The sequence below is a fragment of the Protopterus annectens genome, chromosome 16.part0 (assembly GCF_019279795.1).
Source record: "Protopterus annectens isolate FY-2018-M chromosome 16.part0, PAN1.0, whole genome shotgun sequence".
NCBI lineage: Eukaryota > Metazoa > Chordata > Ceratodontiformes > Protopteridae > Protopterus > Protopterus annectens.
The window spans coordinates 475,781,419-475,808,869 of NC_056750.1; the positions used below are offsets into that span (position 1 = coordinate 475,781,419).

The following is a 27,451-nucleotide window of genomic DNA, read 5'->3' on the forward strand; positions in this document are numbered from 1 at the left end:
AAAAACAAGATTTGTTAGGCTGAATTCTTACTTCCCATATAAAATTCCACAGATTACTTACTAACTTGCAAAAAGGAATGAAAAATAAAATGGGCAAAACAGCTCTTGAAATGTTTATCTGCCATTAAAATCAGTATTTTCATATATCCCTTTTATGATCGTCAGTCAGGTTTATGCTAAACATCAATGAACTGCTCTTAAAGCAGTTAATAATACATGCAGCACAGCAATGTGCCTACCCTTCAGGTCTTGAATGTCTTTAAAATGTTAAGACAATATTATTATAATGACCTGCCAACTACCAAAAGCATATTTTGCACCTGCACCAAAGTACTCAAAAGTTGCATTAAATAACTTCAGGGCAACGTGCTTAAAAATACTCGCTACAAATTACTGAAATAAAAAAAAAACATGTAATACTGTTCAGTACAAAAATTGATTAATAGATACAGACCCTGGCATACATTAAATCTGCGTTTTCTACTAATCTTACAACACATTTATACGGCAAGACAAAATTGTACTATCCTATTACAGGACATGAAATTTTTGGTTGTTATTATAAATGTAATGTTACATAACTAATACACATTTGAAATCCACTGTTGGCAGCTGTGGGACATAAATATGTTAATAAGGACTACTGCTTTAACATCCAAAATTGTTTTTTTTTTCCATACAGCACCAAGGGAGTGAATAAGCAGCACTAAATAAGAGGCATTACATGACTTTTCTCAAAGCTAATGAAGCTTTCTGGTGTGCTGCTTTGTAGTTCTCACTGAATTCAGCACATTCTAGTTGTGCATTGAAAGAGTTCATTGCATCATTGCAGGAAGGATGATTACAAGCTACAAAGAGTCATGTGTTTAATGGATGACAACCAGTATAAATGTTTTTTCTTATTTTTGGAGTTATGACCCATATGTTTAACTTAGAGAGACTCTAAAGGAATAGAGATGAAAAGGATAACACAGCTGGATGAAAAAGAAAAAGCAGTAATGTACCATACAAAACAATTTTTCACTCAACATAGTATAGAATAAAGACCATACTTTTTGAAAATGATTACACTACAAGTCTGCTTCACAGCTTCCTGTCCTGCAAGGTAAGACAGAGTTGTGTGACAAAATCCTTACCTGAAGTTACAGCCCTCCAAAACAAGTACGATGGAAAGCATTCCACATATTTCTGGAAACATTCAGAAATGTGACAGGAGAAGATGAGTAATTTGTGGCATGTATATCATGTTAAACTTTGGGTGGCCATGGTGGTGCAGCGGTTAGCATTGCCACCTCACAGCAAGAGGTTTCTCCGGTTCGATCCTCAGCTGGGGTGCCTTCTGTGCGGAGTCTGCATGTTCTCCCTGTGGTCACGTGGGTTTCCTCTGGGTGCCCCGGTTTCCTCCCACATCCCAAAGACATGCTGTAGGTGGATTGGACACTCTAAATTGGCCCTAGGTGTGAGTGCATGTGTGTGTGTGCCTTCTGTGGAAGGTTGGGCGCCAGGCTGGCAACTCGACACTATAAAACTCCGCTGCCAATCATGAGCGGACGGGTGATCCGCTGTGGCGACCCCTAACCGGGAAAAGCCGAAAGAAGAAGATGATGTCATGTTAAACATTGTGAAGGTCTGCATCTTCCTTATGTTCAGCCATATTTTACTAGTGTAGGAGGCTTGCTAGGCAAATAGGCTCAAAAGGTTATAGTGGACAGAAAGTAAACCTGGACTGTAGTGCAGTGTAAGTTCATGTAGCTAAAAATACAAAGTAGAAAGTACAAAAAAAAAAAAAAAAAAAAAAAAAACTTACAGCCATTCATATGAAATGACTCATGAGCAAGAAAATGAAAACAATGCTAGTTATTATAACAACTGTCAGTGACATGTCCTCAAAATAAACTTGTGTATGTTAAATGTCTTGACACATCAAAATGTCAAATCACTCTATTTTATGGCAAACATTTGTTGCATGGATGATTATTAAAAAAAAAAAAAGATCTCAGAATCTTTACAAGAAAAAGAAGTTATGTTCTTAACGTTTCATGTGTGTTGTCCATCTCAAACTTTATTCTCACTGATGGGGTCAGATCAGTGGATTCGGATCCATCTTAGCCTTTCCTATAGCTCAAAGTCTCCAGCAAAGCTCGTGGACCTCTTCCCTACCCAGAATGCAGTTCCCCTACTTCCTCAGACCTTGTTTGCCCACCCAGATAGAATACTCTTCAATAACATGAAAACTCCATAAACAATAATAAAACCTCTGAGGCTACAGAGATCCATAAAACCATAGTCCACTTAGTCTTCCAGGAGTGGGATGGACTGCTGGGTTGTGAGAATAAAGGTCAAGATGGACAACACACATGTAACATTACGGTAATAACATAACTTATTTATGTGTTGTTGTCAATCTTGCCTTTATTCTCTCTGATAGGACTGCGTCCCAGACAACGTTGATTCCTGGGTGGATCAAGGAAGAATATTCCTCAGAACCATAGAACCAAAGGAAGCCCTACTCCTGGATGCCAGATCCACTTTGTAATGAGTAATAAAGGTATGCACCTTAGCCCAGGTTGCTGCAGCAGGGATACTGTCCGAGGATAACCTTGCTTGAAAGGCTGATGAAGTCTGATCTGGTGGAGTGTGCTTTAACAGGAAAGGGAAGAGGTTTGTTTTTTGAGGAGCAGATATAAGATATACAAAGGGTGAGCCATCTAGACAATGCAACTTTTGAGACTGGTAGACCTTTCCTAGTCTCAGAGTAACATACAAAAAGTTGATCCGATTTTCTAAACTCTGAAGTTCTGTGCAAGTAGAAATGCAACTATGTACATTTAGAAGATGTAGAGAATATTCACCTTTGTTTTGGCAATTAGAAAAGAAAACAGGTAACTCAATAGTTTGGTTTAGGTTGCTTTTTGATACAACTTTTGGAAGTAACGAAGGACTGATACGTAAAGAAACTCTATCCTTATGAAAAATTAAATATGGATGTTTGGACTACAGAGCCCGTAGTTCTGATACTCTTCTGGTTGAGGTGATAGTTACTAAGAAAAGTGTTTTCCAAGACAAAAATTTTAAATCGCATGTTGCTGAAGGTTCAAAGGGGGAATAGATAATATTTGTTAAAATAAAGTTGAGATTCCAGGGAGGGGTTAGATTTTTGTATGGCAGTCTAATCATTGTTGTTCCCTTCAAAAAGGCTCTGAAGAGTCCATGTGACATAATAGAGGAACCATTCTCTCCTACATGGCAATTTGCTAGTTGTACCTTAACAGTAGATGTAGCTGCACCTTCATAAAAAAAGTTTTGCTAGAAACTCCAGTATAGTATGACTAAGCACAGAAAAGGGCTCTACCTGGTTATCAGTCACTCAGATTAGAAACCTATTCCATTTACTCTTGTATATCTTACGTTTTATGGGAGGACAGCAGAATATGTGTTACCAGAGATGACAGATGGGAAAACCTGTCAATCAAAGGAATTGAAGTGGCCATGCTGTCAACTTGAGGCTGTGAATGTTGGGATGCACCATTCCCCATGGGTGTGTCAAGTAAATCTGGAACTGGGTCCAGAATCCATGGTTTGTCCCAGAGATGAGGCTGTAGAAAGTGAAACCAGATTTGACAAGGCTAATATGGAGCAATCAGGATTATCGCGGTCTCCAACAGCTTCACTTTCTGTAATAACTTGTGAATGAGAGGAATGGGAAGAAAGGCATATAGGAGTCCCAGAAGCCAATCATGAACAAGTGCACCTTTGGTGGCTCCCCCTCTGGAGGGATTAGGGCAAAGTAGTTGTTGCATTTGGCATTGGTGGACCATGAAAAAGGATGCAGCAAGGATGGTCCATTTCCAGAAAATTTCTTCTGCTACTACTTGATTGAGGGACCACTCATGAGGCCATAATATGGCCCTGCTCAGCTTGTCCCCAATAATGTTGGATTTCCCCAGGATATGCATTGCAATTAGAAAGCGATTAGAGGATGTTGCCCATTGCCAAACCCTTAGAGCTCCTTGACAAAGGGGATTAGATCTGGTTCCCACTGCTTGTTTATGTACCAGGCCACCGACATATTGTCTGAGGGAATTGCTATGGTTCCTAGAGGGAGAGAGTCTTGAAATGCCTGCAATGATAATAACACTGCTCTCATCTCTAAGATGTTTATATGCAAGTGAGCCTCATGTTCTTGTCAGGTTCAATGAACAGTCTTCCCAGATAATGCCCCCCCATCTGGGAAGCATCTGTAGTCACCGTGGCTTGGGGTTGAGGGAAGGTAAAAGGACAGCCCTGTGACACTGACAGAATGGATCCACCACTCGAGATCCTTCTTGCAAGATCTGGTTATGAGAACCGTGTGAGACATTGGTAGCTCTAGAATTGAACACTGTGTGGAAAGCAACCATTGTAGAATCCTCATTTTTGAATGTGCTAGCGCGATGAGTAAAGTAGATGCTGCCATCTTTCCCAAGGTCTGTAGTATCTGTTTTGCTGTGCCTCGATTTTTTTCTGAGTAGCCACCTGATATGTAGGGGAATGTCGAGTACTCTGTCTTGAGGCAGCTTCAGTACAAGGTTGACTGTCTTTATTTCTGCCCCTACAAAAATTACATTTTGAGATGGCTCCAAGGAGGATTTGTCAAAATTTATAGTAATTCCTAGTTTGGATCAAAGCTGAAGTGTATAGTCTCTGGCTTGTAGCAGAAGATGCCTGGTCAGGGCTGTTATGAGCCAATCATCAAACTACGGAAACACCTGGAATCCCTGGCATCTGAGGTGCGCCACCACTACTGCCATGCATTTGGTGAACACTCTGGGGGGCTGTAATGAGACCAAAGGGCAGAGCTTGAAACTGTAAATGACTGGCTCCTAGCTGGAAGTGCATGTATCTTCTGGACCATCTTTTCATCTTGATGTGATAGTATGCATCCTTAAGATCTATAGAGCACATCCAGTTGTCTTTTCCCAAGAATGGAATTATAGACTGCAGGGTTACCATCCAAAACTTGGCTTTCCTCATCAATTTGTTCAGTTCACTGAGATGCAATATGGGTTTCCAATACTTCTACATTTGGAATTAAAAAGAATCTTGAGTAAGTTCTGGATCCCCTCTGGTCTGCAGAGAATTCTTGGATGTCTCATTTCCTGAGCAACTTTTGAATTTCTAATGTTACTTCTTTCTGCTGACTGGGTGGAACATCTGGAATTGACTTGTTTGCGGGAGTGGGGAAGGAAAAGGGAATTATATAGCCCCTGGATATTATGTCTTGCACCCATTTGTCATCGGTGATGTTTTGCCAGGTTTCGAGGCACAAAGACAATTGACCCCTGGCTGCCTGCAGAGACGAGCAGTCGGGCACTCCTTTAGGAGCGCTGAAAGGGTCTACCAGAAAAGGATTCTCCTGAGCCCTGATTCTGCAGACCTCCTCTGCTGTGAGGATGGCATCTTCCATTACTGTTCCCCCCTCTGCCTCTGGGGGAACTACCAACCTGTGTGTCCTGGTAAAACTGCTCAGATTTCCTGAACCACATCTTCTCACTACCCCTCTGACCTTTTGGATATGGTCTAGTGGGTGTGGAAAAATGTACTCCAACAGCAGATAGCATCTTACCCTCTTGCTCACACCGAGTTAGCATTTCTTTGACATTTGGCCCAAAAAGGGATGAGCCACTGAAGTGAGGATTAACAAAGGAATACTTAAAGGGCTCCGCAAAGTTGCAAAGGTGCATCCAAGCTTGCCTCCTTATAGAGATGCCTTATCCAGTTGCCCTACTTGCTCCATTTGGTGTATATGAAATGAGCCTCATGGATGAGTTAACAACTGAATTGAGGGTAGCCAGTTGTGCATTGATCTTATCTGTCACCACATCAGCTACAGCTCCTTGGAGAGAGTCCGATAACTCTTTCAACAGGTCTCTCTGTAAACTGGTGAAGTGAGTAAGATAGTTCAGTGATCTCAGTGTGAAAGCTGCTGAAGAAAAGACATGCTTCCCATAACTATCCATAGTCCTAGAATTCTTATTAGGATGATTGATAGCAGAACTAGTTTCGGAGAGTTGCTTCTTCGTGGCCACCACCGCGACCATGGCATCTGCCGCTACACCCTTGGTGAGCAAAGCTTGATCCTTAGGGACTGTAATGTACTTATTTGGCCTCCTAGGAGTAGGCTCTGTGGAGTCTGGGATTTCCCATTCCTTCCCAGAGATTAACTGGATAAGCTTGTTTTAAGGTGGCATCACTCAGGATGTTGAAGGCTGGGATCTAAAAGCCTTCAGGTATACCAACTCCTCAGCAGAAGGGGATGAGGACTGCAAGTCACCTCTCTGTTCTATGATTTCCAGGATGTCTCCAAAGGAGACCTCCTCAGTAGGTGACCCCGGGGACCCTTCTGCTTCTTCAAAGTCAGTAGTTGAGATGCTTCCTCTTGCATGTTCTCTTCCAAGTGACTTCTTCAATGAGGTATTCTGGAGAAGTTTCAGAAGGGGTGGGGGGGGGGGGTCCACTGGAGAACATCCTGAGACCTTGAATCCCTGCGATCCTGTGGATGGGGGGGTGAAGAGGAAAATACACCTGTGCTCTACAGGGAGGAAACTCTGATGGAGACTGTGCCTTTGAATGAGGAACTGTCATTACCCTCCTCATAACCTCGAAAGCAGATCACCCCTGCTCTGAGGAACTCCCCGGACAGGACAACAAGGATGTTGGGCTGAGAGAGGCCTTGGCACAGGAAATGGGAGCTCTTAGGAAAAGGTAGGAACCAAACCCATCCGAGCCGAGGTCCCAAGAGACAGCGTTAGATCCAAAGTGACATGAATCAGCTCCAAGGACCCGACTGGCGAGCATCGGGTCCCAGAGGTTTCCTACTCTGACGGGGTGGAAACACTCAGGGTGGAAATCAAATCTGTAGAACCAATAGGTGGTCTCGGATCTGACACAGACACTAGCTGGATATCAGATTCTTCCAGCTCCAAGGCCAAGGGACATCACAGAGGAGGAGTAGGTGTGACTGGTGTAACATGAGTCTGATCTGACATCTTTGGGTTCGGATCCAAAAGAAGCTTGGCAAAAGCAGGTGTCTTCGGAAGCCTCTGCACCACTCTGTCCGCATCTTCATCTGAGAGGGTCCTGGTAGACCTTGCGGACAGCGTTGGGGATTTGGATTTAGCAAGAAAAGGCAATGGAAGCTGAGCAGTGATCATCTCCAAGGATGGAGATCAGCTCCGATAATGAAACTCAGATGCCATTGGGAACTTTTGAGCAGACTTTGTGGAGGTCCTCGAATCTGAAAGTTTGGACTGATGCAAAGAGGTCGTCCCTTGCTTTGTAGCAGCTGTCTTCTCCATAGGTACTGTCTGAGCAGACATCTTTGGTTGCTTTGCCCTCGGCTCCACAGAAGTTTTCGGAGCGGGAGATGGCCATTTCCCTGACCTCTCAGACTTGTCAGACTTAGAAGAGGCAAGATCTAAAGAAATAGCCTGAGAGAACGGGGTTCTAATCAAACTCTTCAAAATCAACTGATTTTTACATTCTAATAATGCCCTTGAATTAAAGGCATAACAAGTAGAGCACAATTCTTGCAAATGAGGAGGCCCCAAACAGTAAATGCACAAGGTGTGTGAATCAGTGAGGGGCATCTTTGAGCTTTAAAAAATGTGAGAAATGCAGCTTAAAGGCTTGCCTTCCTTTTGGGACATATTAGAAGGCAGGCTAATGAAAGCACTAAACTAGAAAAGTTAACTAATCCAAGAAAACTCTACTATTAAGCTACAGTAACAGCAATAACAACCAGAACAACAACAGTACAGACAGTAAAGAAGGAAAGTCCTCCAATTTAAACGGACTTCAAGGGGCAAGAAGAAGGGGGGGACTCTTCTAACTTAAATAGACTTCAGGAAGGGAGGGAAAGTCCTCTAACTTAAATGGACTTTGAAACAAGGGAAAAGTCTTCTAACTTAAATGGACTTGAACAAACTTTGGTTGACCGTTCTCTAATAAAAATGAAGGGTAATTGATAAAGAAAGGCTCACTGCAACTATAACAAATTCCAGAAGAGGGACAAGGGAGGAAGGGGGTAGGGGAACACCTTCTAAGTAAAACGGGTGTGTATTAACACTCTTAAGCCAAGAAAGGGTACTAACAGGGACAGAAACTAGCAAAAATTACAGTTAACTAGTAATTATAGAAAATAAGAGAACATAAGTAAAAAATGTAATTAAAATTAGTCCTGAGCTTGCCTGAAGAACCTTCTCGCAGTATGGTAAACAAGATCAGCAGAAGTAGGGGAACTGCATTCTGGGTAGGAAAGAGACACACGAGCTTTGCTGAAGGCTTCAAGCTATTGGAAAGGCCGAGATGGATCCAACTCCATCAATGAGAATAAAAGTGAGGTTGCCAACACATTAATGTTTACTGCACATATATGTAAAAAAGCTAATGCTTTCATCTATTGTAAATGAACTGTGGACTTTCTCAAAACTGCAACTTAATGTGTTATCTACAGTTTAATAAACCATGCAAAATCACATGATAACTCACCCAACCAATAAAAAACTTAATTGTGTTATATGTATTAATTAACATAATTTAAAGCCTAAAACTGCAACAAACACAGCAAATGCACCATCATATTATATATTTTGAAACCCTACAATTAACTATACTTTAACAATACTTTAACAGAAATATTTTCATTGATGCCTGGAAAAGTACATGAATCCAGTTTTGGCTGCGACAACAGCTCCTCCATTTCTAACTTCTCTCTCCAAGGTCCTTCTTGTTCAGTGTCATTAATCTTAGCCAAATAAAAAAAAAATACAAACTCTTTGAAATTCACATAACATTTAGAATGTTTGTACAGGGCAACATTATTATTTTCATTCTTAATGTTCATAAATCGTTTTCTTTAAAGGACACTCAGTTTTATCAACACGGTACATGGCACTGCCCAAGATACACTTACTCTATCTATTACAATGAAATCATCCTGGACAGACAATCACTTCATCATAATTCTTAACAAAAGTGGTGTTAACATACATTGACTACACCTACCACATTTGTTCATGTACTTTTCTAAACAGATTATATGAAGAGGCCCTTTCTAAAATCTGCTTAATACTCAGACCTCTTGTAAAAAAAAAAAAAAAAAAAAAAAAAAAAAATTTCTATAGTGCCTTATTTAAGATTAAAACTTAATTTGTAGGCTTACAAATATTTTATATAATGGTGTATTTGATGCAGTTTTAGGTTTCACATTACATTACATTAATACCTATAACACAATTAATTTTAAATGTGTGGATAACACATCGAGTAGTAGTTTTCAGAAAGTCCACAGCTGATTTACAAAGGATGAAAGTGCTTAACTGATTTTCATATTTGTGCAATAAACATTGTTCTTGTGAAGAACTGGAGGTCTTTTGTGTCATTTTTGTATTATCTTTTGGCCTCTGTGTTGTTCTTTGGTTTAGTTATTTGTTGACATTATACATGGAAGTGGAAGTAATATGACCACCACTTCCCTACTTGGAAAAACCCATTTCATGTGCAATGCTGAAACTGCACCCAAATAGCAAAATGTGGATATGATGTAGCCAGTGGAAAGTGTTGTCGCCACTTACATCAGTGTTTATAAAAGCAGGCACTAAATTGTGCTTAAGGACAAACAAATCTCCAAATATTGCTCAGGAACGTACACAAATATCAATGTCAGAACAGACAGATTTCACTGGCTCTCGTGTGTTGTCATCTCTGGAGTTACTAATCCTTTAATTTGGACAAGGCTTCATGGGTCAAAAATAATCTGGTCAACTACTGCTGGTCACTAGCTTAAAATAATGACTCAAAATAGTGACACATTCTTCAAAAACATGCAGACACTGTATCTACCTAACTACAACATTTGTAGAAGAGGGTGATAATGGAAAACACTTGCCCCTGTGTAAGCACAGATCTAGAACAGCAAGAGCTACAGATACATAAGGTCTAGTATTCTCCTTTGAGTATTACTGCAGTCCTACGATTGTACGTATGATATCTCATAGAAGTTGTTTTATGAGTCCGCTGCTGCAGTGTGAAAGAAAAGTCTCCTCATATTGCCCTGATCAGTGACACAGTTTCATCCATTCTGCAAGCATGCCCTTTTATTTTCAAATATATTTATGCATTTGAAAGATTTCTACTGTAGATATTTTCTCACTGTTCTACTGAGAAGATGATAGGGTGAGATGCTAAGCTTGTTATTGACCATGCATTTCTGAGGGGTCTCGTAGGATCTGACACCCTGGAGGATACCTCTTTACTGTCCCTTGTAAATATTTTGGTTGCCTGGTAAATCAATGAGTATAGCAGTCGCTCAGTAATAACAAGACATTAGTGTTTTCCACTTATTGTTCACAAAATGCACTGTTGGCGTTCTATTAACTTTTAAGTGAGTCAGAGTAGTATTTAGAAATTGTCCATGACTGTGTGCCTTTGTCCTCTATTTTTGGCTTTGTCCATAACTCTTAAGCAAAGAGGTGGAGTAGTATACTATGCTGTCTTACTTTTCAGTGTTGGTCAGCAATGTTGCAACAGCATCTGTCAAAGTGCACTACTAACATAACACTCTAACCACTACACAGAAACACTAGCCCTATCCCATGTTTGCAAGTATCACCTAAGTGAGCCCTATACGTTAGCAACACTTCTAACTTACAGCATTAGAACTGCCAAGCAAGGGACTTCATCTTATTCTTAGAAGTTGTACAAATGTGCACTCTAGGCTTTTGATGTGTCTGACCATGTGAAATACATAGATTAAGTACAATGTTTTGGTACCAGCATTTCATTGTATGGAACTGTGCATCTCTGTGGTCAGCTTTTCTTTAGCACATGCATGCATATCCTTCAAGCCCTCAGCAGTTACAGCTCACAGTATGTGCACTGGTTCCCATTCTGCTCACCACTGATCCATATGGCAATGTCTGGTTATGCAACTTGCTCAGAGTAGCACCATGTTGTTATTTACCCTAACTGGCTTAATATACTACATATAATTGATATTCCTTACTTTTCAGTGTGAAATAAAATGCTTTCACTTGTAGCTAGCCATGACTTTTCATGTAACCCTCATACCGTAAAACACAATATCTTTCCTCATTTATAGCAGATGACCTCCTTTCAAATCTAACACAAAGTGTCCCTACTCCTACATATAATATGAACAGCACCAAGAACCAATAGGTTACCATCTGAGCTCACAGTGAGTAGCTGTAGTGATTACTATAAGTAGAGGGTGGTAACTTCACCAAACGTAGGTGAACATAGAAAGTGGATGCCGGTGCCTGCTACCTGCTCAACTCTTTAGTATCATCTGCCATCCAGTTGCCATCTGAAGTAATAAATCACATTACTAAAAAAAAAAACATGTGCATTCTTAATGGAATAGCCTTTGGTCTACAACAACACAAAACTTGAAATATAGCTTGATCATTATGCCTAAATAACTTAAAGTCTAACTGGAAGGTAGCTGAAATATATTTCATAATGATCATTCATGTCATAGGAATGTACCAGGACTCTAATACTATCCTCACATTCAATAATGGTACTACTCTAAACCTGCTGCTCTGTGAAAAGAAAAATGCAAGTAAATATATTGTGGACAGTGTGTAGCCTTCCACCATCTGATGAAGCTTTGTTAGACTATTCATTATATTCTTTAATCTCTTAGAGACCATCCATCCACAACCCCTTTTCCCATTTTTACACATAAGGTCAGGGTGTCACTTCGACAGTGAGAATCAACTAAAGCCAAGGCTCACCCCAGTAGGTAGTGAGCCCTGTCATGGGTGTTCTTCCATATAACACACTCGCATACGCCCTCACACCTATGTTCAGTTTAGTGTCCAATCCACTTACTGCATGTCTTTGGAATGTAGAAAAAAAACACTGGACTGGAAGAAAATCCACGCAAACACAAAGAGGACATGCAGACTCTGCATGGAAGGCACCCCAGTCAAGAACTGAACTGGAGAACCTCCTACTGTGAGGCAACAATGCTATATGCTGTATTTAATCCCTTAGAGCAACAAGCACAGATTAGTTTTGCTTTGTGATTGCAAATTAAACTGGCAAGGGTCACTGTGCATGCTTGTAGGGTCATGAATGAAGACACTAACACTACAGACGAATTTTAGGCCATATTTTAAACGTTTAGTATTTAATGCTAGCGGACCCAGTCAGTTTACTCCCTACATATTACTCTCATCAGCATTCCTCATTCCTGAACAAATTGGTCTATACTTCCTAAATCAGCCAGTAATTTCCTTTCATAATTTAGGATACAATTAACAGCAGTCGATAAGAGAAGATACGTTACTCCAGCTAAGGATCTTCTGTTTCCTTACATGGCCAAGATTAATTTTGATACCCCACACAGAAACAATGATTTTAATTTATGTATGGCAGTCTTTTACTGAAAAAAAATATGACAAAATCATGTCTTCCACATCCATTTGTTCATCCATCCATTCATCCATCTATAATCTCTTCTTACGGAGATCCCACAAACAGACACCACTGTGTACAGAGTTTACTAGGCAATTAAGGAACAGGCGCAGACTGATGGGTCTTTCTTCTATATGAAACAAAACCTGCCTAAGCACCTATGAGTGATTTGTGTTGCCAGTATGCCTAGTCCATGTGGGATAACTGCACATAAAGCAGAGGACAAAAATATTCATGACTTCTCCCTGAATAATAGATATATTATAGAAAGAGAGTAAAACGTGGTATATTTCGGAAAAAAACATAACTCCCAACTTCTGTGTGTATGGAAATTAGCGAGACTCACTGTACAGGATCCAGTTTCCAATGCAATAGATATTATATGCTGCTTAGAAAGCAAAGTGATGTTCATCAGACGTTCGTCCTTTTTTAACAGTGTAGAAATAAGAATAATTGCGTTTTTGTCCAATGAATCTTTCACTTAAGATATTGGAAAAGAATCATCTGTGCCTTATAGAGCCAGCATGTACCATATTCTACCTTTACCTCACTAGCACTGAGGGCTAATTCTCAGTCTTTTAACAATCTACCTACTATCCAAACTGCATTACTTACAATACGACTTACCAGCAAGGCCATAGAATTATTAACAAATTGGCACTAAGATTGTTAATCTAGGCAGCAGAGAAATGAATCACCGTTTGGCACCTATTATTCATATTTTCATAACTGAGATACCTTCATATTACTGAGGGGTATGGTGTGACATACCAAGGCAGGAAGCAACAAAGTTCATCATTAAGACCATTTATATCATATCTTACTGGTGATATTGATACTTGTTTGTTAGTAATTATGAAAATAAGCAATATTTCCATTTGTACTTAATACTTCAAAAAAACAAGTGACTTACAGACAAGTATACAGTGTCAAGTTAAACCTTACATGTTGCTGAAGAAAAATGTCTTTGAACTGTAAGTTGCTCAACTTGAGAGATATTCAGTACTATGTCTTTATATGTCTGTAAATACACCAACAATAAACCTCAACAGCCAAGAAGCAGGTGTAAGAATGAGCACTTCCGTTCCTTCTTTATTAAACACAGAACTTGTCTTCCAGGTTGTTCTTTCGGCTTTTCCCAGTTAGGGGTTGCCACAGCGGAACTCTAGTCCGCTAATGATTGGCAGTAGATTTTTACAGTGCCGAGGTGCCAGCCCGATGCCCAACCTTCAATGAAGGCAAGCCCATTCATGCATGTCTTTCGAATGTCACTCGACCGCGGGGAGGACATGCAGGCTTCACATAGAAGGTGCTCCAGCTGAGAATTGAACGGGAGAACCTCTTGCTGTGAGGCAACAATGCTACCACACCCCACCGTGGCTATATCAAACATATTTGTAAAGAAATTGCATGTAGTAGGAAGCAAAAACAAACAACTTCTCCCACCACCATAATAAAAATTAGCAAAAACTGGAGCCAAAGACATACCCATAGCCACTCCAACCTGCTTCCAACTACATGCAATTTATTTACAAATTTTTAGCTATCTGGAAAGATATACTAATTTTATGGAATGGAACTGTGGAAAAGATACCACAGTATTAACATTATATCAGTTCCACTACATCTTTTTTAGTTTTTACACTTCAGTTAGAAACAGTTAGTTGCAGTTGTTTGGATGTAAGACTATATACAAACAAAATCAAAAAGAGCTTTGTATCTACAATCTATAGAAAGCCTACTTATTCTAATCACTTTCTGCACTACAACAGCCAAGCAAAAGAAAAATTTAGTAAAAGGACAGATGATATGACTGACCCGGGTGATCAGCAAAAATGCAGCATTTGCAATAAAACTAACAAAGTTAAAAGTTATGATTATACAGAGAAACTATCCTGGAGAGGTATTAGATAAGTTATTTAAATTTATAGTTAACTTTAGACATTCTTGCTGTCCTGCACTGTTATGTCATTCTACGTTAACAATTACTTCAGTTAAAGTAGATGTCAACCCTAACAGAACGAGGGCCTTGGCTAGTGACAGTAACAATTTCAAGGTAAGGCCAATTCTCGAAAGAAACTGGAAAGGCATTTTTGGGATTTTTAACCTCACTAAAAATTGGATGATATTCTGAAGTTGTTTTTTTAAAAAAGGTAGACCTTTTAAGAACATATTTGAAAAGGACAAGAAGGGATTGTTTAGTGCAGGCAATAGTAAAAGGGGAGTGAGAAAATGCAGTTCCTACAGCCAATGTAGATTTATAAATGAAACAACAAACATTGTATTAGGAACTACCCAGAGCTTTGAAGCAAGTAATGACTGTAAAAAGAGTAGGGTAGTATATGTGGCCATCTGCCTGTTGTACTCAGCCTTCTATATAGAGAAGAGAGAAAATAATTTAAAAGTTAGACTATATCACCATATTTCCAAATTAAAGAAAAAGACTACACAAATGTGCTGGCTAAAAACTTGAAAAACTTTAAGGTTTTCTCCAAGATAGACTGCGGACCAGTCACAAGTGGAGTCCCAAAGTTCAGTCCTGGATCCTCTCTTGTTTAGTATCTACTTCTCTGAAGTCCAGGTCAACATGAAGGGACTCTGGCTAACAAAGTTCACAGACAATTGCAAGTTGGGGGCTAACTCCCCAAGTGATGTTGACATCCTACACAAAGGCCTCACTGAGAACAATGACTGTTGTCAGAACCATGGTCTTAAGCTCAATGCCAAAAAATGTGTCATCATCCCCTTTGGGAAAAACTCGGTTCCCATGAATTACCACATCATGGTAGTCCACTGAACACAGAAGGCATTATAAGAGATCTGGGTACAGAGGTTGACAGCAACCGCTCTTTTGACCACCAGATTGCCACTGTGGTCAGAAAGTCCATCTATGTGGCACATCTCATTACTAAGGGTTTTGCATCCAGGAAGAGAGAGATCATTGCCTCCCCTCCACTCTTCCCTCATTAGGCAGTCATCGAGTACAATGCCCCATTTGGCATGTACTTCACTAAACACCTGCAACAACTGGTGAGGCCACAAAAGTACCTCACAAAGAGGATCCTAGGCCTTAAACATTTGTTCTATATGAAAAATGCAGAAGGAGAAAAATCACACTGGATGCAAAAAACGTTGAAGTTAGTGCTTTCGTTTACTGTAATACGTAAACATCCTCAGACAAATTAACAAGGGCAATTAGTGTTTATATACACATACAAATAATGACATCATTTCCTACACCAAAATAAAGTCTCAATAAAAGTCCTTCAATATACCAAAATAAAAGAATTGCTTCCTTATATCAAAGGAACCTCCAACAAGAACATATAAAACAAATGTAGATACATATTACAACCTACACAAAAATTACAAGAAAAAGTATCTATATAAATAAATAAATATGTACACACAAATAAGAATAAATGTGAAAAACAATACAAGGAAAAATAATTTCCACTTAAAAATAAAATATATATATATATATTATTGCATCTAAGCAATGCCTTCAATTTTAACACACTCATAATAGAGATAGTGTCATTAAGCCCTGGCAACACTGAAGCATTTAATTTGATTTTATCTACATTTGTTTTATATATTCTTGTTCAGCTCTGTTAGAAATGCTACATCTAAAGAAATCCCAATCCCTCCACACCACATGCTCCAGAGACCTCAACTTCATTACCACAATCAACAAAATATGCTGGAAGGACAAGTTTATAACCCAGAGACTGTCGCAGAATATTACAAACAAAATGTTTTAGCAGTAAAAATACTAGTCAAGTATTTGATAGCCCTTTCTTTGCCAACTGCAATTCGGACTGGGGTATTTACCTTGCCATTTGTAAATGTTCTGCATTCTATATAGGGCAAACGTCAAGACCAGTAAAACATAGAATATCAGAACATTTCAGTGAAATTAAAAATAAGAGAAACACAAATGCACTATTTAAACATACTGAATCCCACAAAACTGCATTATTTCATTTTATTATTACTGATCGAATTCTAGGAATCAAATTTAACAAATCATGCTGGCATGAATTACTCAATACAAAAGAGAAGAAATGGATAATTAAATTTGGAGGGCTGTTTGCTCCTGGGTTAAATGAACATCTCTAATTGGTCACACAGGCTTTATAGACAGTATATAAATGAGTTTTTTTTGTATCATTACACTGATGAAGGCTATGTAAGCAAATAGCCGAAACCGGTTTGTTTGTTCTTTATATACGGTTATGTTCATAATTTAAATATAAGATAATTGCTGCCACAGTCTGCTGGTCTAATTTTTGTTGTGCTTATGGTATTTTGAGACCTTGCAGATGCCATACTTGCAGGGAATACATTTGAACTGGCTTCAAAGGTAGGTACTAGGCTATTGGCCCTATATAAGCCTAGCCAAAAGGTACCCTGGCTTTCGCCACCCAAGAAAATTATTTTCCTGTGCCACTGTCTAGCAGAGCCACAGAAGTGATCCCTGGGGTGAAATTCCTATCTCCTATCCAATCATCAAGATTTTTCTTGAAGAGTGCTAACAAGGAGCTTTGTTTGATATAGATAGGTAGTTTATTCCAGAGTATGGGAAGTCTCTGGGACAGGAATCTATCCCTCCAGCATGTTCTATTTATTGTGGTGACAAGGTTTAGGTCCCTAGAGCATGTAGCTCAGAGGGATTGGGACTTCTTTAAGTGGAGCATGTCCAAAAACTCTGGGTTTGACATAGCTTTGTGTGTTAGGCAGTTAGGCAGAGATCGCCTCTGAGTAGGCGATATGCGATGGAGTAAAGCTACAGTTTTTGAGACGGTCTGTGTAGGGCATCTGTTTGATGCTGGTAATACTCTTTGTGAGGTATTTCTGCGGCCTTTCCAGTTGTTGTAGATGTCTTGTGAGGTACATACCAAAAGGGGCGTTGTACTCCATTAATGGGTCTAATGAGTGATGAGTAGAGGGGAACAATGACCTCTTTTTTTCCTGGATGAGAAACCTTTTGTGATGAGGTGGCCCGCGTAGAAGGATTTCCTGACTACAGTGAAAATGTGATTATCAAAGGAGAGACTACTGTCCACCTCTGTCCCAAGGTCTCTTATCACACTTTCGGCGTTAAGTAGACTACCGCCTATGTGGTAGTTCATGGGTACAGAGTTTTTACCAAAAGGGATGACAATGCACTTTTTGGCATTGAGCTTGAGTCCATAGCTTTGACACCAGGCATCTGTCTCAGCGAGGCCCTTTTGGAGTTTTGACTATGGCTCCTAGTTTGCAGTCATCTGCGAACTTCGTTAGCCAAAGACCTTCTGTGTTAGCCTGTACTTCAGAGAAGTAGATACCAAACAGGAGAGGACTCAGGACTGAACTCTGTGGTACTCCACTTGTCACTGGTCTGAAGCTGGATTTGGAGTCTGCTACTCTCACAGTGTGGATTCTGTCAGTGAGCCAGTTGGCAACCCATCTTGTGACACAGCATCTTGTGGGTTCGTTCTCTTCCCTGCTGTGGGCCTGTGGAGCTAAGTGGTTGTTACCCTATTTTTATTTTATTTTAGTATATTGTTCCTGCCTGATGTGAGATAGAGGTTCATTTGTGGAAGGTGTATCCTTTTCTTCAGTGATTCACGTTATTGGAGTGGGTTACATCATTGCTACATTTGCTGGAAGCGAGCAATTGATGACTGGCCTAGCATTTAGCTACTTTCCTTGGAACTTGAACATCTTTGAATTTAGTGGACTGTATATTTTCAGCACTGTGGATTCATTTCTCTCTACTTGTGATTCTACAACATGCCTGTAAGTACTTTGGCTGCATTCAATAGTGGCTATTATTTGGCTTTACCACATTAAACAATAACAGGTGGAAATCAGATAGGCAGCTTGCGGCACTCTCTTGTTTTTTTTTATAAAGTTACTGTGCTTATATGAAACTTAACGGTCCCACAGCAAAGTGTATGTGGTCGACATCTTATGCAGAAAGGGCGTGGTAAATATCCTTGGACTGTGTTTGAAACTGGGCTATTTATAAAACAGTAAGTGTCTTTTTTTTACAACTATAATTGGTGATATAACAGCAGCAATTGTTCTGCTTTAATTGGTCCTGCAAGTAAGAATTCATACTAAATGTGTCGAGGCATAGACATTGGCGTGTTTTCAAGAACTGAACTGTTTATGTGGTGCAAACTGGATCAGGTGGTACTATATAACGATGACTATTTTGGGGCTATTCCTGTTTCTGTCCCCATAAATGCACAGAGACTGGCGTGATTTCATGAACAGAACTGTTAATGTGGTGCAAACTGGAACGGATGATACTAAACAATAATGACGGCTATCTTGAGGCTATTTTTGTTTCTGTCCACACAACCATATACCAATCGGACAGAGGCTGAATGAAAAACATTCTAAATCCAAGAACATAAAGGATTTTTATTGTACGGGAATAATATTCCCTTAAGGATATATTAGATATTTCTGCTTAGAATGTGTCATGTATTAAACCTATCTATAAATAATATGGCAATAGGAGTGTGTACACCTAGATAGCAGTATTTTGTTAACAAGGGGGACCGAAAACTGCTGCCTACATACTTTTTGTGTTTCGGAGGCTATTTATCTTTACCTATGTGTTATATAACTAACTAAATTAAATAACATTAAGGGACTCTGTATAATTTAAAGCAATAATTATGTTTTGTGTGCTCACATTTATTGGGTGTTGATCTAACCTGAAGTTTCATCCCGATTCACATCATTTTATATAAGGTGTGCATACTTTAATAAGTAATTTGTGAATAATATTCACTAAATGCTCAATTTGACTTTGAAAATATTATGATTAATGTGCTAAGTGCTTTGCTTTACTTCAGATAATATGACACTAATGGTCTCTGCACATGTATAGCAAAATTCTGTTATTTAGAGTGATTCAAAATTGTGCTTAATTTGTGTCTACTAGTTGGGAATCTAACTAGTAGTTATATTCTGACTTGGCAAATATGAGCAATGTGCTAAGTGCTTTACTTTATTTTAGATACTATGACACTAATGATCGTTGCACATGTATAGCAGTATTCTATTATTTAGAGTGATTCAAAATTGTGCTGAGTTGGTGTTTTGTATGTATTACACCTACTGGTCGGGATTCTAAATCGCACTTTTATTCTGACTTACAATGACAGATAGAACAAGTTGAATACATATATATTTGAAAATTGTATAACAAATTATCAGATTAAGATAGATACCATTTGTGTTGGATATATTTGTGGCATACATTATGCTCCTGAACCCAATGCTTTTCTTTGGATTTTATAGGGAATGGATAGTGTATATTACAATTTATGAGACTAAGTAAACTATCCCTTATACTATTTATAGGCGGGCATTTTGGTGGAATATAGTGAATTCCCTTATATTTAACAGGACAATAGGGGCTTTTGGACAAGTCACAGCAGCGGAATACATATCTGTGGGATTTAATATAGTTGTTCTACTCTGCCCTGTGTGATTCTCCAACTAAATGTCATAATTTGGGTTTAGAACACACAATAAGGTGGATGAATATATTCAACTTTTTCTATTGAGTTATACAAGTGCTATATATATATATATATATATATATATATATATATATATATATATATATATGTTTCTATAATATCTCACATAAGGTTGAGTAAACCTTATACAATAAATGAACACTATCTCATATCAGGATCAATGCACATTGACAATATTTATGACTTTAAGCAAGGGGACCATTAGATCAAGATATATAAGGGGAAACATGAGTATTTATATTTGTGGGTACTATTTAAACACTTAAGGATAAGTTATATATTATAGGATCGATCCCTTTTTGATATTTATATGGTTAAACCATATATATATTTAATGCATGCTAATTATACTGACACCATATGTGAAACTTTAATTAATGCATATACCTGTTCTGAATAAATAAGAAATATATCATCATCTGGAAATATTGACCTTGGCCTTTATTCACATATCTTCATGAGGGGGGTATGACCCTGCATTCTGAATTGATCTATTTTTCTGGTTATAGCCTTTTTGCTTTATATGATAATTAGGGACTTTCCATATATGAGTGGGTATACAGGGTAAATTGCAATTTTGGTTGCTATAAGCCCTATTGACTTAGTTACGTAGTAGACTCAGCACTGGACATGATTCCCTGAACTCAGTAAGGCATTATAGATCTCATACCGGTTTGGGCCGGTATAATTTTTATATATGTCACAATAGCTCCTATGGGAACAGATACATCAGGGGAAGATTCTTCCTCTGGGTTTGAGTTAGACACACCAGCATCCACAGGCTCACCAGCACAGAAGAGAAGGAACTCCAGCATCCCTTTAGAATTAAACCAAAAAGGAGGGGGGGGGGCAGAAAACACAGGAAATATAGAAAACGTGGAGGGGCTTTTCGGATATATGTGCAGAAACAATAAATGAGAATGTGTTAAATATATCATCCTACCCCCTCTCCTCCTTGGAGGAAAGGATTCTTAATAAAGGATTGTCATTCATACCTGGCTCTTTTGTGTCTGAACAAAATTTTGCAAAGGATGTGGTTGGTTTTTGCAGAAATCTTAATCTGAAATTAGCTTTTCAGGATAAAAAAACTACTGACAATCATGAGGATTTCAGATATCACAAATCTACCTTTTTGCCCCTGATGAATCATAACGCATTACTATTTCAAAACTCTATTCTTAGAAATCTTCACTTCAGTTCTAGAGACAGTCAAGTTAGGGCCAGCAATGTAACTAAGGAGGAGATGACCACTATTTCAAATTTAGCCAATAACCATGATACAGTCATCCTGAAGGCTGATAAAGGAGGGGCAGTGGTGGTGCAAGACGGGAAGCGATATGATATGGAGGCCAATAAACAATTGGCGGGTAGTAGGTATTATGTGTATCTCACATACAACCCCACTACACACTAAGAAGCAGATTGAAGAGTTTCTATATTTAGCTGTTGAAGAGGGCATCATTACTGATAGTACTAGGAAACAATGATTTTTGGATCCCTGTAACCAGTATATATATTTTCTACCGAAAATCCACAAAGATCTCAATAATCCCTCAGGAAGACCGATAGTATCTGGAAAGGGTTCCATGACTGAGCCACTGTCTTAATATCTAACTAGATATTTCAAACCTTGGGTGAGGGCTCGGTTGAAGGATACCACGGAATTTCTTCAGGTCATCTCTGAAATGCAATTAGAAGCAGATTGGTTACTCTGTACCTTAGATGTCAAAGCCCTGTATACCAACATTCCACACTGGGCTGGTATTGAAGCATTAGAATACTGGTTATATAGGTCAGAGCTATACCAACCAGGCTTTAATGCTCTTCTTCTTAGTCTCACAAAGCATGTACTCACTAAAAATTTCTTTTTCTACCAAGATAAATGCTATCTACAGATTAAGGGTACAGCTATGGGGGCTTCTTTTGCTATCATATATGTTGATATATTCATGGCATATATAGAGGAGCAAATCATATATGACAGCTCCCATAATCTGTACATAGAAGAAATAGACATTTGGAAAAGATATCTAGATAATTGCTAGATGGTATGGAGATCATATGAGGAACAAGAATTTGTTGAAGATCTGAACAAAAACAAATGGGGGATTGAATTTACGGTGAACCAGGACAAAGAAAGGATTACTTTCTTGGATGTCATGGTGATTAAAGCTCCTGATACCCCTTGGTAACAGAAGTCTCTCGTAAATTCCCTGAATACAACTCCCTTCTCCATGCCTCCAGCTATCACCCCCCACATATATGTAAAAATATTCCTAAATCTCAATATATGAGGGTCAAACGTATATGCTCGGTGAATGATTCCTAGCAACATTTCAGAGATTACCTGTCCAGTAGATTTAAGGAAAGGGGTTATTAAAGTAGGTCACATTTTACAAGCTAAAAATATGGTTGACAATGTGGAGAGAGATATCTCTTACAATATAAGACTAAGGCTGATACACCAAAAGATAATTTCAGGTTTGTGACGACTTTCGGTAGAAATACTGGGACAGTATTGGACAGTGTGCAGCATAACTGGAACATCCTAATGGCCGATAATAAGCTTTCTGATATGATAGGGGATAGATGTCACTTTTCCTTTAGAAATGGAAAAAATTTAGCGTCCTTCTTTAATGATTATAAACAAGGACCCCATAGGCTAAAGGATAGGCTACAAAGTACCTTAGAGGAACAGGTTGCTATAAGATATTTTCCATGTGGTCACTGCACACAATGTCGCAGAATATTATAAATTAAAGGTTTTAGCAGTAAAAATACTAGTCAAGTATTTGATATCCCTTTCTTTGCCAACTGCAATTCGGACTGGGTTATTTACCATGCCATTTGTAAATGTTCTGCATTCTATATAGGGCAAACGTCAAGACCAGTAAAACAAAGAATATCAGAACATTTCAGTGAAATTAAAAACAAGAGAAACCCAAATGCACTATTTAAACATACTGAATTCCACAAAACTGCATTATTTCATTTTATTATTATTGATCGAATTCTAGGAATCAAATTTAACAAATCAGGCTGGCATGAATTACTCAATACAAAAGAGAAGAATTGGATAACTAAATTGGGAGGGCTGTTTGCTCCTGGGTTAAATGAACATCTCTAATTGGTCACACAGGCATTATAGACAGTATATAAATAATGAGTTTTTTTTTTTTTGTATCATTACACTGCACTATACTAGGCTATGTAAGCAAGTAGCCAAAACTGGTTTGTTTGTTCTTTATATACTGTTGTTATGTTCATAATTTAAATACAAGATAACTACTGCCACAGTCTGCTGGTCTAATTTTTGTTGTTTTTATAGTATTTTGACACCTTGCAGATGCCATACTTGCAGGGAATACATTTGGACTGGCCAGTCATTGAGTACGATGCCTCACTTGGCATGTACCTCACTAAACACCTGCAACAACTAGAGAGGCCACAAAAGTACCTCAAAAAGAGGATCCTGGGCCTTATACATTTGTCCTATATGGACAGACTCAAAAAACTCTAACTATTTTCTGTCTCATACCGTCTACTTAGAGGTGATCTCTGCTTGACTTACAAAGCCACGTCTGACCCAACTCTGTTAGAAATGCTACATCTAAAGAAATCCCAATCCCTCTACACCACACGCTCCAGAGACCTCCACCTCATTACCACAATCAACAGAACAAGCTGGAGGGACAGGTTCATAACCCAGAAACTTCCCATACTATGGAACAGACTTTCCATACATGTTAAGCAGAGCACCTCACTGGCCCTCTTCAAGAGAAATCTTGATGAGTGGGTAGGAAATATAAAATTCACCCCAGGGATCACTTCAGTGGCTTTACTCAACAAAAGCACTGGAACTAAGGTTGGGTGGCACAATTACAGGGTAATCCTATGGGCCAGCCTTGTAAAGGCTCCAGGGCCATTAGCCTAGTACACACCTATGAACCTATAAAAAATATATATTTTCTGTGTTTTGGAGTAGGTTGACTGGAACATGAGGGGAGGAAACTAGTCAACCTATCTTAAATCTAGGGAAGTTTATTTGCAGGTGCTATTAGATGCAACACAACCACCTTGTATAAATGACAGGATTTCTTTGACTAGTATATCAAATCTCAGGTCAGGCAAACTATGAATATATATATATTTTTTTAATGGGAACTATTATCTTGTTGATATATTTGTCACCTCAGCCTTCAAAAACATTATCTTAACATATTGCAATTGTACGTTTAACATACAAACTACATTTAATACAATATATTAATACTTTACTGAACATGTAACCTAGATCTTAAAGAAGTTAGAGAAATGCCATGTAGTGACATATTCAAATAATCTCTAAAGAGATTTTGCCTTAACTCGTGGCTCTGTACCTGTCTTATACCAGGCTGACACTACCTGTTAATCTTTTCTTCTCCCCTATTCTTACTTTTCCCCCTTTCCTTTCCTCCTCTCACTTATTAGCCAAAGCATCAGTTATTTTTCCGATAGCGCCCTACTTTAACTCCATTTCCTAATCTCCCCCAGCTACAAAATCTTTCATTCCTCTTAACCTTTTGCCCTTATTTAAAATGCTTAACATCTTTACCATTGGCTATCACTATTGGTTGTACTTTACTAGGTGTTCAGTATCCTATTAATGTTGTTTAATATTCACTGTATGATTTTCTGATCTGACTTTATCCTGTATGTTGATTTTACTATTTGTTACTTCACTTCATGGGATAATATTATGTAGTTTATTAATTGAACTATGTATGTGGGAGCTTTTTTCCCTGGGCCTCTGCTGAAAATGGGATTCATTCCCAGTCAGACTTTCCTGGTAAACAAATGCCAAATAAAGAAGTCAAAACTTGTAACAAAGTCATAAATTGTATTTTAAGCATTTTTTAACTTAATGAAATGAACTTATGTTTATGTCATAACTGATTGGTATTGGATGAGAAAGGTTTTAAATGATATGTCATTACTGTGTTTTTTAATCTGAAGAAGTTCTATGTTTAACAAAGAAGGAAGTGCTCATTCTTCCACCTGGGCTGTTCTAAGCTCTTGAGGTTTACTGTTGGCATATGTGATATTTTAATTGGTTTTGTCATTTCTATAAATATGTTAATAAACATGCACTCAAAGAACATTTTTTTGCTGTCACGTTAAAGCTTATGTCTGGTTAACAAAAGTGTTCTAACAATGTATGCCTAGGTTGTACAGTTTTCAAGATATGACAAGTTGATTGTGAAAGTTTAATAAAAAGTATAATTCTTGTTTTTTGTCCATTATAATATAGTACAGCATTTATAGAAAGACTGAATGTACAGACTATTAACACTCTAAAGAATACTTCTTACTCATGGCATTGCTATTTGTACACTTTTAATAGCTTTTATTGTTCATAAAATGCTTACATTTGTTTACCTTAGCTTTTTAAGCTGACTTTTCAGAAAATGCTGTGGAATATAAGGATGTATGTTGGCTGCTAGATGTGTGACGTTTGTTAATGAGTTAAAATATGCATTACAGCTACTGTAAGGCAAATATACAACAGTAACAATGACTGAATGAGATGTATGTACACTGTTGCCATTATTAAAGAGTTAAAAAATAAATGAATGTGTTTTTCTTGAAATATTAGATAAAATTTAGGTCAGAACAGATTCATTCCATTATCATACATAACAATGAGATATTCAAAATAAAAATCTAAAGCATTACAAATTTTTCAGCTGTATTTTTATTACTTTCAGGACACTAATGACTAGGACCCCAAGACATTCTGCAACTCTTCATCATCACGCAGCAAAAATAAATAAATATTCACACCAGTGTCCTTCTGCACATAACATTTTCGGGTACCTGACGTCATGCCATCATTGTCAGACAAGAGCTGAACTGAGTTCAACATCAGCACACTCACCTGATTAAACCTCCGTGTAAAGGCAACAACATTGGGAGCCAGGCTATGTTTCTCTTTTCTGTTCCATCCACAGCTAGCCAGTTCCTATAAAGAAAATAAAACAACGGAAGATTATATCATCACCTGTTTACCATTTTAAGTGACTTTAATTTTAACAGAGGAAATTAAATTCAAGTTTTCCTTCTCAAAAACTGTTTTCTTGTAAATGAAATTACATTCACAGTGGATGTTCTCCTATACCTGCTGACCACTCTGACTGTGCCAGATTTACATAAGGATATATGTTCAAGCACAGAAGGCTGAAGAGAAATTCTTTGCAGCTTCTAGAACTTATCCAAGGGTTTAGCAGCCATGACGCTACCTATACTAGTTAGGGGTGAAGCAGAAATAATGGCCCCCTACATAGGCATTGAAGGAAATCTCCCTCCCCCAAGTTAAAAAAAAATATTGGCCAGTAAGCTAAATCTTTCCAACCTGACTGAACAGATTCCAGTGAGTCAAGCACTGATCAAGTGAAATATGTCTTTCTACTATATATGCTGAATACTGAGGAGAGAAGAATTAATTATTACTTATTTATATTAAGAAAGCCATATGACTCAGAGTTTGACTCTTTGGCATACATCAGAGTACTGGAAGTAATCTGAAGATTCAGTGCACAATACTTGATACTGACTAATATACCTAGAAGATGCAACTTCAAGGGCATTTCACAAAGGAATTGTTTTTTTCCAATATCGGAGAATTTTTAATTTTACACACTGCAGCAGCAGTTAACATTCCACTCACTCTGTAACATGCTGTTGTTATGATACAGAGAACAAAGTCTTGTTTCTTTATTTTAATAGCCAAATCAAAAAGCACAGCTCAGAAACAGTGAATGGCATGCAATGCAGAACAAAGGGTCGTGTACTTTTTGGACATTATATTTGATGAGTTGCGTGTTGTAATCAAAAACTCAGGAATCACCTGTTAATTATTAATAACAAAGTGGTTAAACTTAACCTAATGCCAAATGGCCCTGGTTCCATGCCAGAGATGGTTGGACCCCCATCTGTGACTCAGATAATCTAATTTTGGTTAGCGGCTTGAGCCCTAGAGATGCTGCCCAGATAGGATGAGAATAAGCTTTCAGCTTGCCCATCCTAGTGGCGCAGTAGTTAATGTTTCCGCTAAGCAGCCAGAGCCAGGTGGTTTTCAGCAGAGATGAATGAGATTTCCCAGCTGGGTTGCAGTTATAGTTTTGACTGCTAGTGGTGAGAAGCTTAAGTGCATGTTTGTCGTTCAGTGAGGGGATGCACTGACTTTGACTGTTTGTCCCAATTAGGTTTTCCCATCCACATTACATGCAGAATCCTTGTCCTCATGGCCAAGCAAAGGTTGCACTGTCTCCAAACTCTCACTCTGTCAGAGGGGTGGTGATTGCATATGGAAAAGGTCCATGATAAGCACTCTCCCTGGAGAAGGGGACACCTTTTCTAACCTTTATGGTAGGATTTCT

At 38.4% G+C, this 27,451-nt stretch overlaps 1 protein-coding gene across 1 annotated transcript in view; it reads right to left on the reverse strand.

The window, feature by feature from the left end:
- The window catches only part of RALGPS1 (Ral GEF with PH domain and SH3 binding motif 1), a 3,844,659-nt gene that overhangs the window by 2,227,885 nt on the left and 1,589,323 nt on the right, over positions 1 to 27,451 (reverse strand). Inside the window, exon 8 of the mRNA XM_044058136.1 lies at positions 25,951 to 26,034. Within this exon, the coding sequence (XP_043914071.1) occupies positions 25,951 to 26,034 (84 nt within the window). The remainder of the gene's footprint in view (positions 1 to 25,950; positions 26,035 to 27,451) is intronic.